We start from the raw sequence: 16,150 nt of genomic DNA, 5'->3' as shown, positions 1-16,150 counted from the left end.
GTTACAGGCTTAAGCCACCGCACCTGGCCATTAAGGTCTTTATGCCTTGTATTTTGTGCTGACCTCCTATCTCATCCTGTGACTTAGAATGCCTTAACCATCTGGGAATGCAGGGTCAGTAGGTTTTAGCCTCATTTTACCCAGCCTGCTTACGATGGAGTTGCTCTGGTTCACACACTCTGACATTCCCCCCACCTTTTATAAGAGAACCCTTAATCCTAAGGGTTGCAGAGGGACGAAGATCCACCTTCTATAACTTCTTCAGGCTAAACAGGGGCAATGATATTCCTGCCTGCCTATGAGGGTCTATTGCATTCAGGGTAGAAAGGAGCTCAGTCAGAAAGCATCAGTATGGTAAGGTTCATTCATAACTCGAGTTTCAACAAAAGGTGGTATCTGGAAGATTAATAAGAAAACATTCAGGCCAGGCACAGTGGCTCACGCCTGTAATCCCAGCACTTTGGTAGGCCGAGGCAGGCAGATCACGAGGTCAGGAGATCGAGACCATCCTGACTAACACAATGAAACCCTGTCTCTACAAAAAATACAAAAAATTAGCTGGGCATGGTGGTGGGTGCCTGTAGTCCCAGCTACTCTGGAGGCTGAGGCAGGAGAATGACGTGAACTCTGGAGGCTGAGCTTGCGGTAAGCAGAGATCATGCCACTGTACTCCAGCCTGGGCGACACAGTAAGACTCCGTCTCAAAAAAAAAAGAAAACATTCAGTAAGCTTGTCCTATATTCCTATGCAAAAAGTATAACAGCAATATATTCCATAAGAGTAAAGCGAAATAGGCTGGGTACAGTGGCTCACACCTGTAATCCAGCACTTTGGGAGACCGAGGTGGGTGGATTACCTGAGGTCAGGAGTTCAAGGCCAGCCTGGCCAACATGGTGAAACCCTGTCTCTACTAAAAATACAAAAGTTAGCTGGGCGTTGTGGCGTGTGCCTGTAATTCCAGCTACTTGGGAAGCTGAGGCAGGAGAATCGCTTGAACCTGGGAGGTGGAGGCCGCAGTGAGCCAAGATGATGCCACTGCAGCCCAGCCTGGGCAACAGAACAAGACTCTGTCTCAAAAAGAAAGAAAAAAAAAAGAAGAGTAAAGCAAAACAAGTAAAGTTATTCCAAGTAAAAAACTAAATTAGAAGGCTTTTCATTAACTGGGCAACTGTTGGAACTAAGCTGATACAGGGTTGTTAGCTGATTGTAATGTGCCCAGAATTAGAATACTTATCCAGATTTTTAAATTACCCATCCCTCTTGTTTCTTCCGAGCAACAGTTAGAGATTACTGGTTGGTTTACAAGAATAAGCAGAGTTAGCCTAAATTGCAGAAACAAACTTAAAAACAATTAAGGAGACTAGAATTTAATAACAAGCGTACCACAGTTTTTGAAACATAGTATTTCTCTTTCCAGTTTCCCATTTTTACTAAAGACAAATTACAGTAAGACTGATTTGCTTTATTATACTTGGCCTGATTGTTTGTATAAAGTGCAGCAAGAATAATGATTTTTCACATAGGCTTTTTAATTGGCTTTGATGGAACTCTGTTTCATAAGGAATCTCAGATAAGACTTTTTTAAAAGCCGAGCCCTGACATGGGTTTGTATCCTCAAATACCTATAAGTTGGGTAAATTTCTCTCCTTTTGAGGTCCCAAGATAACTTGGGGTTCCTGGACAGGTGAGAAAGTGACATTCTTTACTTACCATAGGTCAGAAACCTCGTACAGGAACTGTGTAGGCAAGGTATGAGACTAGTTCCCCAAAGGACTTTTATTGGCTCTACAAGTCAAGTTTGATTCCTTAAAGGAAAGCACACCATTCCAGTCAAAGCCTTGGTAAAATAACCAATTTCTCCAATTGTATCCTGTTACAAAAGAAAACAGATTCTTATTGCACTTATGTGAATAACTACATTGCCATAAGTTAAGAATACTCACAACTAGTTTCTAAATTCTGGAGAAATCTGATATAGAGAAACAAATATGTTCCAAATTTCGTTCACAGCAATATACTTTACTCAATTGCTACAAACTGTAAATAGCTCCAATGAAAAGTTTCCTTGACTCTGAAAAACAAAAAAGGATCAGCAGCATTTTAATCCAAGTTAAAGAGATTACTTCAGTTTTCTATTGGTTCAGCTGATTCAGTTAACTGTTTCATTTGATATTCATGAACATTCTAGCTCTTCACGAGAGTTCTGAAAGTTGTTTCCTCTATTCTAATGTTACAATTTCCAAAGTTATTAGAAACCTGCATTTAAGAACAGCTGCTGGCCGGGCGTGGTGGCTCACGCCTGTAATCCCAGCACTTTGGGAGGCCGAGGCGGGCGGATCACAAGGTCAGGAGATCCAGACCACGGTGAAACCCCATCTCTACTAAAAATACAAAAAATTAGCCGGACACAGTGGCGGGTGCCTGTAGTCCCAGCTACTCAGTAGGCTGAGGCAGGAGAATGGCATGAACCCGGGAGGCAGAGCTTGCAGTGAGCCGAAATAGCACCACTGCACTCTAGCCTGGGTGACAGAGCAAGACTCTGTCTCAAAAAAAACAAAAAGAACACCTGCTAGAGTTCTATAGCTGATTATAAACCATCTTCTAAACAGGATTAAAACAAGACAGCAATTGTCTGTGGATGATAAAAAGTTTTAGGAGAGTCACTATTAAAGCCACAAATGATAAGGAAATGTGGTTACTTCTGTGGCACACAATATTTTGCATCACGATTATAATTAGTAACACACACTAAATCATATTAGAATTACAGGAGTTTTCCATAACTTTGGAACATATACCAATAATATAGTTATGTAAATATAACACAAAGCAAAACACCATTTCATATTTGATAATGCCTCCTGTATGACTTTTTTTTTTTTTTTTTTTTTTGAGATGGAATCTTGCTCTGGCACCCAGGCTGGATGGAGTGCAATGGTACAATCTCGGATCACTGCAGCCTCCCCCGCTAGGTTCAAGCACTTCTCCTGCCTCAGCCTTTGGAATAGATGGGACTACAGGTGCGCACCACCATGCCCAACAGCTAACTTTTGTATTTTTTGGTAGAGATGGGGTTTCACCACGTTGGCCAGGCTGGTCTCAAACTCCTAACCTCAGGTGATCCGCCTGCCTCAACCTCCCAAAGTGCTGGGATTACAGGTTTGAGCCACTGCGCCCGGCCAACTTAGAACAATTCTTTAACCCTTAAGCCAAAAAACCCCTACATTTCCATGCCTTCTTATAATCTTTTACCAAAAGTACATTCTACTTTCCTTACACACCTTACATGTAAAACTGACTCTTCAACAGTCTCAATCACATGTTCCAATTTTAACTTTTAGCGACTTTTACTTTTGGTGAAAACCCTGGTTAGTAAGGAATTTTAATTATGTACTAGGTGTGGAGCCTAGCCTAGGACACACCAGGCAGAAGTGCAGATAAGAGCTGACTCTTCAGCACAGCTAGGGGTGTGGCTAACTCCACATGTCCCCAGGCCTTATCTATAATCTAATGGCTTTAAGGTAGGGTAAATTGAACAATTTTTAAAAGTCAAAGAAACAGGCTGGGTATGGTGGCTCACGTAATCCCAGCACTTTGGGAGGCCGAGGCGGGTAGATCACGAGGTCAGGAGATGGAGACCATCCTGGCTAACACAGTGAAACCCTGTCTCTACTAAAAATACAAAACAATTAGCCGGGCGTGGTGGCAGGCGCCTGTAGTCCCAGCTACTTGGGAGGCTCAGGCAGGAGAAAGGCGTAAACCCGGGAGGCGGAGCTTGCAGTGAGCCGAGATTGCACCACTGCGCTCCAGCCTGGGTAACAGAGCGAGACTCTGTCTCAAAACAAAACAAAAAAAAGAAAGAAAGAAAAAAAAAGTCATTGAAACAGTTTATGGCCTTAAATCATTTAACAAACTTAGTACCTGACCTGCATACTTAAGACTAACATTTTTATCAATAATTTTAAAGCTGTTTTTCTTTCCCAAAGATTACTAAAGTTACATGAACTAAAAGGCATTAGTTTTTATTTTGCTTTCAAAATATTTGATTTAAATGTTTTTGTTTAAGCCGATCAGAGTTCTTTTATATATATATTACACACAACACCTATATAGCTACACAGAAAGACAGAAGATGATGACTACAGTGGTTGTAAGATTTTTCATCTGCCAGTTTTTAAATTTCTTAATTGAATTACTGGATTCGGGGTGGAGCCCTTGGAAGAACAGGGCCAAGAAAGGGGTCTCTGATGCTTTGTTTTTCCCAAGGAGTCCAGACTGTTACAGCTTGAACATCTGCTTTTAATTAAACTGATTTTAACAATAGCACTCTTTAATAAAGTCCTTTTAGAAGTTTCTATGCCAAATGGCTGGTATTTCCGGCTTTTGAACTTTATCAAAGGTAACCTCCCAGGTGTTTAGAAAAACGAAAATATAAAACAGTTCACAGAGAAGAGAATAGATAAGGTCACACAGATATTAAACCAGAAACGACTTACTTCCTAGATGGGGAACTGAACCCGGACTGCTGCCGTGAAAGTGGCCGGGTGCAGTGGCTCATGCCTGTAATCCCAGCACTTTAGGAGGCTGAGGCAGGCAGATCACCTGAGGTCATGAGTTTGAGACCAGCCTGCCCAATATGATGAAACCCCATCTGTACTAAAAATACAAAAATTAGCTCGGCGTGGTGGCACACACCTGTAGTCCCAGCTACTTGGGAGGCTGAGGCAGGCAAATCACTTGAACTTGGGAGGTGGAGATTGCAGTGTGCCAAGATCGTGCCACTGCACTCCAGCCTGGGCAACAGAGCGAGACTCCAACTAAAAAAAAAAAAAAAAAAAAAAAAAAAAAGAAAGTGCACGAGCTTAGCTACTGAGCTACAGCACAGGGCGGTCTCTTCACTTTCCCAGAAGGAGTCTAGAGTAGTTAATTTTGAGCTTATATTATAACGGCTTTTAACTACTTAACATGATTTTTAGAGCTAACTATGACATGAACCCTGAAATTCCTGTTCCCTGAAGATGGGGACCAAAAGAAAGTACCACCACAAGGTTAAAAGGTCAAGTTTCCAAGGACATAAAACAAGGTGGAGACTTCACCAATCTTTCATTTGTTTCAGGGACCTGCAGCCAAGTATGTTACTGACCAGCTTGCTGGGTCATCTTGAAAAGCGGGCTTTTTTTTTTGAGATAGAATCTCACTCTGTTGCCAGGCTGGATGCAGTGGCACAATCTCGGCTCACTGCAACCTCCGCCTCCTGGGTTCAAGAGATTCTCCTGCCTCAGCCTCCCGAGTAGCTGGGACTACAGGCGCACGTCACCACACCCAGCTAATTTTTGTATTTTTAGTAGAGATGGGGTTTCACCATGTTGGTCAGGATGGTCTCGATCTTCTGACCTCATGATCCACTTACAGGTGTTCTAAGCCTGTGTTTTATCCTAAAGTACCCTTTGACACAGAAAAATGAATTCAAAGCACAAAATACACCAGCTTAAGACTAGCCTTAGAATTCTTTTTCACATTAATCAAAACTTTACAGAGGAGATAAACACTGATTTATTCATTATTATTATTAATATTTTTTTTTTGAGACAGACTCTGGCTGTGTCGCCCAGGCTGGAGTACAATGGTGCTATCTCAGCTCAGTGCAACCTCTGCCTCCCAGGTCAAGCAATTCTCCTGCCTCAGCCTCCATACAAGTAGCTAGGACTACAGGCACACGTGCCTGCACACCAGGCTAATTTTCTGTATTTTTAGCAGAGACAGGGTTTCACCATGTTGGCCATGGCTAGTCTCAAACTCCTGACCTCAGGGGATCCACCCGCCTCAGTCTCCCAAAGTGCTGGGATTACAGGCATGAGCCACCATGCCAGGCTGATTTTTTTTTTTTTTTTTTTTTTTAAACCATTCACTTAACCATTTGTACGGTGAGAGAGAAGCCAGAAATGTGACTGGTAATAAATTCTTACCCTTTTGCCAGCATCCCAGGCTTCTGGGCTCCCTTTCCCTTAGTGGTCCTAGTGTTCAAGCTCGCGGCATCACTGCCCTGGGGGCCAAGTCGTATCATAAAGGAAAATTATCTTTTTTTCGTTCTGGCCAGAGCAAAATACGTGTGATAAAACAAAGACATCAGCCACTCCGCTTAGCACCCAATATCAAACTAGCAAGGCTTAAATCTGCCCCCAGATGGGCCTGTCATCTTTAATTCAACCTCCGACTTGGAATTTCAATATGTAGTCTCTAGGCAAGGTGGTCGCCCTGAGTAATAGAAAACATAAGAAACTCGAAGTAGAGAAGAAAAGTATTGCCTGTAGCAGGGTGGGGAAGCTGATGAGCTTAGGGAGGCCAGAGAAAAAGACCCACTCATTGCAGCCGACAATGAAAACTTCAAGACGCCGCTTGTCCGTAGCAAATGAGCCTTTTCCAGCAGTCCCATCAGCTCTCAAGTTTCCCCTTTTAGGGAGGAAAAAGCTCCCCATGTCCCACGATCCTGTACATACCTAACCCTGTCACCCACAGCCATCAACAAACAGCGTAAGACAGATTAATCCAAAAAGAACAGCAGTTAACATCCCATAGTGCCAAACCTGTTCTTAGCTGAGAGGGACTTAACTCAGAGGGGACTCTAACTCCCTACATCTTAGAAGGGCCTCCAACCCAGGGTCGGTCAAGTGTCCTTGCCTTTTATTAAGAGGGGCCTCTAACCCACTGTGTCTTAGGAGAGACTCCTAGACATAAATACTGTTGTTTCTGCAGTATAGTCGCTTCTGCGGCCACCACAAATATGTTACAGGACCCCCACACTTACCCAAAGGTAGCCATTGGGTCAGGGTTTCTGCACTATAGTCCCTTTGTGGTCGCCCGAAATGTTACAGGACAGGAATCCCGATCCAGACTCCAACTGAGGGTTCTTGGATCTCGCACAAGAAATAATTCAGGGCAAGTCCACAGTGCGATGTAAAAGCAAAATTATGAGGAAAGTAAAGGAATAAAAATAATGGCTACTCCATAGACAGAGCAGCCCCGAGGCCTGCTGGTTACCCATTTTTATGGCTGTTTCTCAGTGATATGCTAAACAAGGGGTGGACTATTCACGCCTTCCCTTTTTAGACCATAAAAGATAACTTCCTGACGTTGCCATAGGATTTGTAAATGGCACTGATGGGAGTGTAGCAGTGAGGATGACCAGAGGTCCCTCTTGGGGCCATGTCGGTTTTGGCCGGCTTCTTTACTGCAACCTATTTTATCAGCAAGGTCTTTACCACCTGTATTTTGTGCTGATCTGTCTCCTCCTGTGACTTCGAATGCCTTAACTGTCTGGGAATGCAGTCCAGTAGGTTTCAGCCTCATTTTACCCAGCTCCTGTTTAAGATGGAGTTGTTCTGGTTCACACGCCTCTGACACCATCTCTATTTAAAAACAAAACAAAACAAAAAACCCCAAAAAACTGGCAAAGATAGCACAGCCTATATTTAAAGTCAGAAGGGACTGCCACCTGCTGGTGATCGGGTAGGAATGGACAGATAGCTCACAGACCAAACCTAAAAGATAATGGCAAGTATTAAAGAGCTAACACGTTCGACTTTAGGGGAACAGTATTGATTCTAATTAAGACACGGAGGTAACTGCACATGATAAACTCCAAAGAAAACACAGCATTTTAGAAGAACGCATTTCTGTTAACAAAAACCTCAGGTTAAAATGCATTCTGCGACATAAATACCTACAGACTCATCACTGGTGAGGCCAGTTTGACAAAGATGCCTGCCAGATCCACGCCGAGCTTCTAAAGCCTAAAGGTTCTCAAAGAGTACCACCCGCCCAATCAACGCTCTCCAAAACACTAACTCCACAACCAGACATTTCACATTGCAGTCATTTCAAAGCGATTCAGCGGCCCGCTGCAAAGCATCGATGAAACTGAGAAATGCCGGGCTTCGTTTTATGACATACAAGACAAAAGAGAAAGTCACCCTCGGCTGGGTCGCCCATCCAAAAGGGAACAGACACCCATGTGTCATTCCCAGGCGGTGGGAAAGCCGCCTACTGTCCCCACTCTGTCTCCGCTGCCAGGCACATCTCTCCAGAATTGTCTGGGGCGTGCGCGATGCCGTGCTTCTGTTGCCCGCTACACTGCAAGCTCCAGGAGGATAATGGGCACCTCTTCCCTCAGGGTCGCCAGCGCCGACGCGCTTAGAGGACCCTGTCGCGGGGTTAACCAGACCCGGGTTCCGCTCGGCGGACACCGCGCCGAGGCCATAGCCGCGCCGCCGTCTGCCAGGCTCCTGGCCCAACCTCGAAACCTCCCACGGAGAGCTCGCGCCTGCGACCGCAAAGGACGGCTCCTGAGGCAAAAGCCACCCCGCGGCGGGCGGTTTCCAGCTTTACTTTTATTTGGGAGCGAGGGGAACGCGACACACTAGTGGAAGGGCTCAGCGCAGCACCACGGCGCGGGGGCCGGAAGCGCGGGCGGCCCCTCCCCCTTCCGCTGCGCCCCTCCCCCACCGCCACCACCGCGCGCGACCCCCACTCGGCGCGCGACCCGCTCTGCGTCCCCGCCGGCGCCACGTTCCCGCGTCCTTCGCCGCCCGGGCCACGGGGCACGTCCCTCCCCGCCCCCCACTTACCTGTGGCTGCTGCCTCGCCGCTCTCCAGGGCGGGAACTTCCACTCCCCCCTCCCAGGTAGATCGGAATTCACTACCCACGTCCCCACCCCCTCACGCAGCGGGGGACTAGCCTCCTTCTCGGGGGTCAGGTGGGGCGGGGAGAATTAGTGTCACTTAACAGCCAACTGTCCTAAGGTACCGTTTGCTCGGCAGTCAGGGCTGCCACTGGCGGCATGATCTACACCAGGCCGGGGGCGGGGGCGGGGGCGGGGGGGGGGCAAAACTGAGTACAAGTGTGCGCTGGGGAGAAGCTACGGCGCTGCCTCCGCGCGGGCCGCCGTCCTGCGTCACCGCGCTGCCCACGTGACGCGCCGCCATCTTGTACGCGGTCCTGACTTGTGGCTAGGGGTGTCTCGGAACGCGTTCCTGACGCTACCGGGAGAGAGGGAGGCTGCCCGCGGTTCCGTTTCTCCTTAGGAGCGGTACCCTGCCCCGCCCCGCCCCGCCTCACGTCCGCTTCCGGAGGCCATGAGCAGCTGGGTGCTCGCAGGAGGCCGTTTCATCGATGAGTGGCGGCGCTGTCAACTCAACTCCGGCCAGTTGACGTTGACCGACGCCGGCTTGTTCTCCTTCCTCAGCCTTTATTTTTTATATATATATATATATATATATATATATATATATATTTTTTTTTTTTTTTAATGGAGATGGAGTCTTTTTTTTTTTTTTTTCCCCGAGATTGAGACGGGGGTCTCGCTCTGTGGCCCAGGCTGTAGTGCAGTGGCGCGATCTCGACCCATTGCAGCCTCCAACCCTGGGATTCAAGCGATTCTCCAACCTCAGCCTCTGGGGTAGCTGGGACCACAGGCGCGCGCCACTACCCTCGGCTTGAAGAGAAGAGGACTCACTATGTTGCTCAGGCTGGTCTTAAACTTCTGGGCTCAAGTGATCCTCCGCTTCGGCCTCCCAAAGTCCTGGGATTACAGGCGTGAGCCACCGCGCCCGGCCTTACTCAGGGTTTTCTTAATCCCATAAAGTAACATTGAGTTGTGTCCTTTAACCCATGTGGAAGGATTTTCTACAGAAACGGATTTACAATGAGACGTAACAAGGTGGCTGGGCGCGGTGGCTCACGCCTGTAATCCCAGCACTTTGGGTGGCCCAGGCGGGCGGATCACCTGAGATCGGGGGTTCGAGACCAGCCTGACCAACACGGAGAAACCCCCGTCTCTACTAAAAAAAATACAAAAGTAGCCGCGTGTGGTGGCGCATGCCTGTAATCCCAGCTACTCGGGAGGCTGAGGCAGGAGAATCGCTTGAACCCGGAAGGCAGAGGTTGCGGTGAGCCGAGATCACGTCATTGCACTCCAGCCTGGGCAGCATGAGCAAAACTCCGTCTCAAAAAAAAAAAAAAAAAAAAAAAAAAGAAAAGAAAAGAAAAAAGAAACGTAACAGAGTGTTAATAAACTGTTATGCTGTTGTTTTAATGCATTACAAAAACTTTTCAGAATATTTTTGTGTCTACCTCTCTGGAAAAGGAATTATGCCTTATTCTTAATTTTTAAAATTTCCTTGCAAAATGCTGTTTTATGGTTTTAATGATAGTAAACAACAAAAGATAAATTTTTTTAGTATGCTCTTGACAGAAAGTTCCAAAAGTTTTCTGAAATTTTGCTAGTTTGAGATCCCTAATTTAGGAAACTGATTTAGTGGAGAGAGCTTTTCCTATTTTGGGCCCTTTGGATCGAAGAATGTGATGTAAAGCCGAAGATTTACTCTGTTAGACCCTTTTAAGAGGTCACTAACGTTTAGCTATTGACATTCAGCAAACATTATTGATTACCTATTAAATGCTAGACCGGGAAACAACTGTTAAGTCAGTGTTTCAGCATTACTGAGAGAAAAGTGGCCTATAAAGGTAAGGGAGGGGAAGAGTGTCTCAGATATCAGCCTTCAATGATTAACAAAGTCCACCCTCAGTCATTCTGGAATCCAGAATATTGATGGCTGGAAGGCTGGTTGTACGAGTTTACTGATCTTTGGTGTTTGGGTTTTTCTTCCGTGGAGCACAGAATGCTTAACAAAAGTTGATCAGTAAAAAGCAGGGGAGGGGCCGAGCGCGGTGGCTCACGCCTGTAATCCCAGCACTTTGGGAGGCTGAGGCGGGTGGATCACCTGAGGTCAGGAGTTCGAGACCAGCCTGACAAATATGGCGAAACTCCGTCTCTACTGAAAATACAAAAATTAGCCGGACGTGGTGGCATGAGCCTATAGTCCCAGCTACTCGGGAGGCGGAGACAGGAGAATCGCTTGAAGCCAGGAGACGGAGTTCGTGGTGAGCCGAGATCGCACCACTGCACTCCAGGCTGGGCAACAGAGTGAGACTATGTCTCAAAAAAACCCAAAAAACCACAACTCAGTTGACAGAGGAAAAGAAGAAAAAGTTATGCTTGTTCAACACTGCCCCTCAAAAATACTTCTGCCGTTTCTCTTTCTCATTGAAGTGTCATAGCTGTGCCTACCAGTCTTCTGAATTGTGATAACTAGATGAAAAAAAAAAAAAAGAGGTCTTGATTCTGATGCATGCAGTTTATTTGAATAGTAACTTTCATAAACCAGATGGACAGATCTTTAATTTTAGAAGCAAGGAAAGAGAAACAAAGAAACTTAGGGCCATGGCTGGGCATGGTGGCTCAAGTCCGTAATCCCAGCACTTTGGGAGGCCAGGGCGGGCAGATCACTGGAGGTCAGGAGTTCAAGACCAGTATGGCAAAAGCCTCTCTACCAAAAATACAAAAAATTAGCTGAGCATAGTGGAGCACACCTGTAATCGCAGCTACTTGGGAGGCTGAGGCAGGAGAATCGCTTGAACCCAGGGGGCGAAGGTTGCAGTGAGTCGAGATTGTGCTACTGCACTCTAGACTGGGTGACAGAGCAAGACTCCACCTCAAAAAAAAAAGAAAAAGAAAGAAAAACCTAGAACCAAAGGTAATTTTTTTTTTTTTTTGAGACAGAGTCTTGCTCTGTTGCCCCGGCTGGAGTGCAATAGCGGGATCTCGGCTCACTGCAACCTCTGCCTTCCGGGTTCAAGTGACTCTCCTGCCTCAGCTTCCTGAGTAGCTGGGATTACAGGCACTTGTGACTACGTCTGGCTAATTTTTGTATTTTTAGTAGAGATAGGGTTTCACCATGTTAGGCTGGTCTCAAACTCCTGACCTAAGGTGATCCACCTGCCTCAGCCTCCCAAAGTGCTGGGATTACAGGCGTGAGCCACCGCCTCCGGCCTAAAGTAATGTTTCTTAAAAATAAACTGGGCAAGCCTGTGGTAGCACCACTTTGGCTCTTCTGGCACACTTTTTTGTTGTTAAAAAGGAGATGTGGCCAGGCGCATTGGCTCATGCCTGTAATCCCAGCACTTTAGGAGGCCGAGGCGGGCAGATCACCTGAGGTCAGGAGTTCGAGACCAGCCTGGCCAACATGGTAAAACCCTGTCTCTACTAAAACTACAAAAATTAGCTGGGCATACTAGTGCGCATCTGTAGTCCCAGCTACTCAGGAGGCTAAGGCAGGAGAATCGCTTGAACCCAGGAGGCAGAGGTTGCAGTGAGCTGAGATTATGCCACTGCAGTCCAGCCTAGGTGACAGTGCAAGACTGTCTCAAAAAAAAAAGAAAAAAATTAGCCAGGTGTGGTGGCGTTCACCAGTAATCCTAGCTACTTGGGAGGCTGAGGCAGGAGAATCACTTGAACTCGGGAGGCGGAGGTTGCAGTGAGCTGAGATCACTCCACTGCACTCCAGCTTGGGCAACAGAAGGAGATTCCATCCGCCTTCCCCAAAATAGGAGAGGTTATAATGAAATGAATTTAATAAGACTGCCTATCCCATAGGGTTTTGTAGACTGAATTGCTTTGATACATGTAAAGTTAGAGCTGTGCCTAGTACATAGTAAGCACTAAATAAATGTAGGATTTTTTTAGATGGTCTTGCTGTGTCGCCCAGGCTGGAGTACAGTAGCGCACGATCTCAGCTTACTGCAGCCTTGACCCCCTAGGCTCAAGCTATCCTCCCACCTTAGCCTCCCAAGTACCTGGGACTATAGATGTGCAGCACCACGCCCAGCTAATTTTTAAAGTTTTCTATAGAGAGAGGTTCCCTCTGTGTTGCCCAGGCTGGTCTCAAGCTCCTGAGCTCAAGTTATCCACCTTAGCCTCCCAAAGTGCTGAGATTGCAGGTGTGAGCCACAGAGCCTGGCCGGAACCTTCTTGATGTTGGTCAGAGCAGCCTGCAGCTTTCACGCACCTTTCTAAGCCCCCAGGTAGTGATGGTGACTGAAGCTCTAAGGGCAGAAGAGTCAAACCCTTACCCGGAAAAAGTAAATCTGTTCACGTGAGAACAAATCACTGGCCCTTCTATGATGAAAGAAGCCTGACGTTGTCAACTTGCTATGAAGTGGCCTAGTAGTCTTCTGAAGTGAGCAACATTGGGAGCTCACTGTTGGTCTCTGTCAGTGTTTAGTTGAGGTTTCAGAGACAGTAGTAGTTAAATCAGTTTTAGTAAGTAGGAGTCCATGCATAGCCTCCACCTCTGCCACTGTGGCCGCTCGATTCATATGCTCATTGTGCCAGTTCCAAGAAGTCAATAGGTAGCTGACATCAACCAGCCAAGTCCAGCCCAGGCTGGAGTGCAGTGCTGCGTTCTGGGCTCACTGCAACCTCTGACTCCCTGGTTCAAGAATTCTCCTGCCTCCCGAGTAGCTGGGATTACAGGCATGCACCATCATACCTGGCCGATATACCCGGAGCCTTTAAAGGTGAACCCACTGGGACTGGCTGGGGGAAAAGAGGAAGATTTTTTCCAGAAGGAACTGTCTAAGGGATGATAAAGATTTCTATACAAAGAAAGGGAATAATCATCACTTGTTGAAAACATTGATTTTATTTTTTCCGGGTCTGAGTAAAGAACAAAATGTATAAAAAATGGTAGGTATCTGTTTAAATATTTAACTGGTTTTATAATAGCAACCTTTTGCTCTTAGGTTACATAGTGTTAAATATTGTGTACATTTATATTTTCCAATCCAATAAGAACTTTATATATATATATGTGTATATTTTTTTGAGACAGAGTCTTACTCTGTTGCCCAGGTTGGAGTGCAGTGACACGATCTCAGATCACTGTAACCTCTGCCTCCCAGGTTCAAGCGATTCTCCTGCCTCAGCCTCCTGAGTAGCTGGGATTACAGGCACGCACCACCATGCCTGGCTAATTTTTGTATTTTTAGTAGAGACGGGGTTTCACCATGTTGGCCAGGCTGGTCTCCAACTCCTGACCTCAGGTGATCCACATGCCTCAGCCTCCCACAGTGCTAGGTTTACAAGCGTAAGCCACCATGCCCAGCTCTGATTTTTCTGTTTTTAGTAGAGATGGGGTTTCACCATGTTGGCCAAGCTTGTCGCGAACTCCTGGCCTCAAGCAATCCACCCACCCCGAGGTGGTGGATTTTGGTGGGAAGCATTGCTTCCCAAAATGCCGGGATTACAGGTGTGAGCCACTGCGCCCAGCCTTTTTTTTTTTTTTTTTTTAAATAACACTGTTACAGAAGAATGTCAGTTTACTCCAGGGCACTTCAGTATTCCTGAGGAATAAACAGTTTCTCTTTTCCTCCCACTGGGATGTTGTCAGGTGAAGTCACTGCTCCTGCTCTTTGACATATTTTCCATGTAGATGATATGGACCTGGAAATCAGGCCGATAGTTGGAGTAAGCCATTCCTAATCCCATGCCAGAACCGAAGGCTAATGGCCACACTCATCTTTTAAAGAAGGTAAGTAGGCCAGATGTGGTGGCTCACGCCTGTAATCCCAGCACTTTGGGAGGCCGAGGTGGGCGGATCACCTGAGGTCGGGAGTTCAAGACCAGCCTGACCAACATGGAGAAACTCCATGTCTACTAAAAATACAAAATTAGCTGGGCGTGGTGGTGCATGCCTCTAATCCCAGCCACTTGAGAGGTTGGGGTAGGAGAATTGCTTGAACCCAGGAGGCAGAGGTTGCAGTGAGCTGAGATCACGCCATTGCACTCTAGCCTGGGCAACAAGAGCGAAACTCAGTCAAAAAGGAGGGAGGGAGGCAGGAAGGGAGGGAGGGAAGGAGGGAAGGGAAGGAAGGCTAATTCAAAACTAGTACTTATCATCATGGCCACATCTGCCAGGCACCAATCTCACTTCCTGCCAAGCTTCTACTCCAGCATCTCCCCACCCATGGCTTCCTATCTCATTTAGTTTATTGAATACTATACTGAAAGTGGAAAACATTGATTTTATGGGTACTCAAAGTATGGTTTCTACTGACTGCATCACTTTTGCACCATTGTAAAGTTGAAAAATTATAAGTTGAACCATCATAAGTCAGACTGTATTTTATTCCTTTTGATGCTATTTCAAATGTAATTGTTTTATGTATTTTATTTTTGGAAAGTTCCTTGCTAGTGAATAGAAATAAAATTGATTTATATTGCTCTTGTATTCTTCAACCTTGTGAAAGTCACTTATTCCTTTTTTTTAGTGTTTTCTTAAATTTTTAAAAATTTTTGTAGGTACATAGTAGGTGAATATATTTCTGGGGTACATGAAATGTTTTGATACAGGCATGCAATATGAAATGAGCACATCATGGAGAATGGGGTAACCATCCCCTCAAGCAGTTATCTTTTAAGCTACAAATAATCCAATTATATTATTTAAAAATATACAATTAAGTTATTGACTATAGTCACCCTATTTATTCTAATTGCATATTCTTGTACAAGCCATTTTATCTGTGAATAGAGATAGCTTTTATTCCTCTTTTCCTCTGGGTGCCTTTTCTTTCTTTTTCTTGCCTAATCGCTCTGGATAGACCTTTAGTACAACATTGAATAGAAGAGGTGAGAACAGACTTTCTCTTCCCTTGTTTCCAATGTTAGGGAGAAAGAGCATTCAGTTTTTCACTATTAAGTGGAGTGTTACTGAGTTTTTCACAGATGGTCTTTAACAGATTTAGAATTCACCTTCATTTTTTTTTTCCCCCCAGAAATGCAGTCTCACTATATTGCCCAGGCTGGTCTCAAATTTCTGGGCTCAAGCGATCCTCCTGCCTCGGCCTCCCAAAATGCTGGGATTACAGATGTGAGCCACTGTGCCAGGCCCACCTTCATTTTTGAAGACGAGTTTCACTGGATATAGAATTCTGAATTGACAGTTTTTAACTCCTAGCAGCCTCAATGTATTCTATGTTCTGCTGCCTTCCATAGTGTTTAATAAGAAGTTGGCTATCATTTGTATCATTGTTATCTGGTATGTAATATGTCATTTTCCCAGGCTTCTTTGAAGACTTTTGCTTTATTTAAGTTTAGCAGTTTGCCCATGACTCTGCCTAAGCGGTTTTCTTTATATTTATACTGCTTGCTGCTTCTTGAGCTTCTTCAGTCAGTAAACGTATGTCTTTCCAAATCTGGGAAGCTTTTGCCATTATTTCTTCACAGATTTTTATGTCCCATTCTCTCTCTCC

The 16,150-nt window shown here is 45.6% G+C and overlaps 1 protein-coding gene, 1 long non-coding RNA gene and 1 other non-coding gene across 26 annotated transcripts in view; 2 read left to right on the top strand and 1 right to left on the bottom strand.

The window, feature by feature from the left end:
- ATF1 (activating transcription factor 1) overlaps positions 1-8,876 on the bottom strand; it is a 57,981-nt gene extending 49,105 nt beyond the window's left edge. For 3 of the 23 annotated variants that reach the window (XM_073020743.1, XM_073020745.1, XM_073020741.1), the window contains exon 1: positions 8,625-8,866. Coding sequence is in view for 4 of the 23 variants with exons in the window: in XM_008003233.3 (XP_008001424.1) it covers positions 7,971-8,018 (48 nt within the window). In the remaining 19 variants the exon portion in view is untranslated. The other 20 variants (XR_012094493.1, XM_073020732.1, XM_073020730.1 and 17 more) reach the window with 19 other exon arrangements.
- LOC140712763 (uncharacterized) lies at positions 8,519-16,006 on the top strand. 2 transcript variants are annotated; one of them, XR_012094494.1, is made up of 3 exons: positions 8,519-8,680; positions 14,329-14,427; positions 15,674-16,006. It is a non-coding gene; the product is annotated as an uncharacterized lncRNA (long non-coding RNA). The 2 variants fall into 2 exon arrangements; XR_012094495.1 differs by having other exon boundaries at positions 14,287-14,427.
- LOC119624030 (small nucleolar RNA SNORD22) lies at positions 13,349-13,481 on the top strand. Its single transcript, XR_005240119.1, has one exon. It is a non-coding gene; the product is annotated as a small nucleolar RNA SNORD22 (small nucleolar RNA).
- Positions 16,007-16,150: the final 144 nt, after the last annotated feature.

The sequence above is a fragment of the Chlorocebus sabaeus genome, chromosome 11, assembly GCF_047675955.1.
Source record: "Chlorocebus sabaeus isolate Y175 chromosome 11, mChlSab1.0.hap1, whole genome shotgun sequence".
Taxonomy (NCBI): domain Eukaryota; kingdom Metazoa; phylum Chordata; class Mammalia; order Primates; family Cercopithecidae; genus Chlorocebus; species Chlorocebus sabaeus.
The sequence above is the reverse complement of the archived record's forward strand: the minus strand, read 5'-3'. Positions and strand labels throughout refer to the sequence as shown.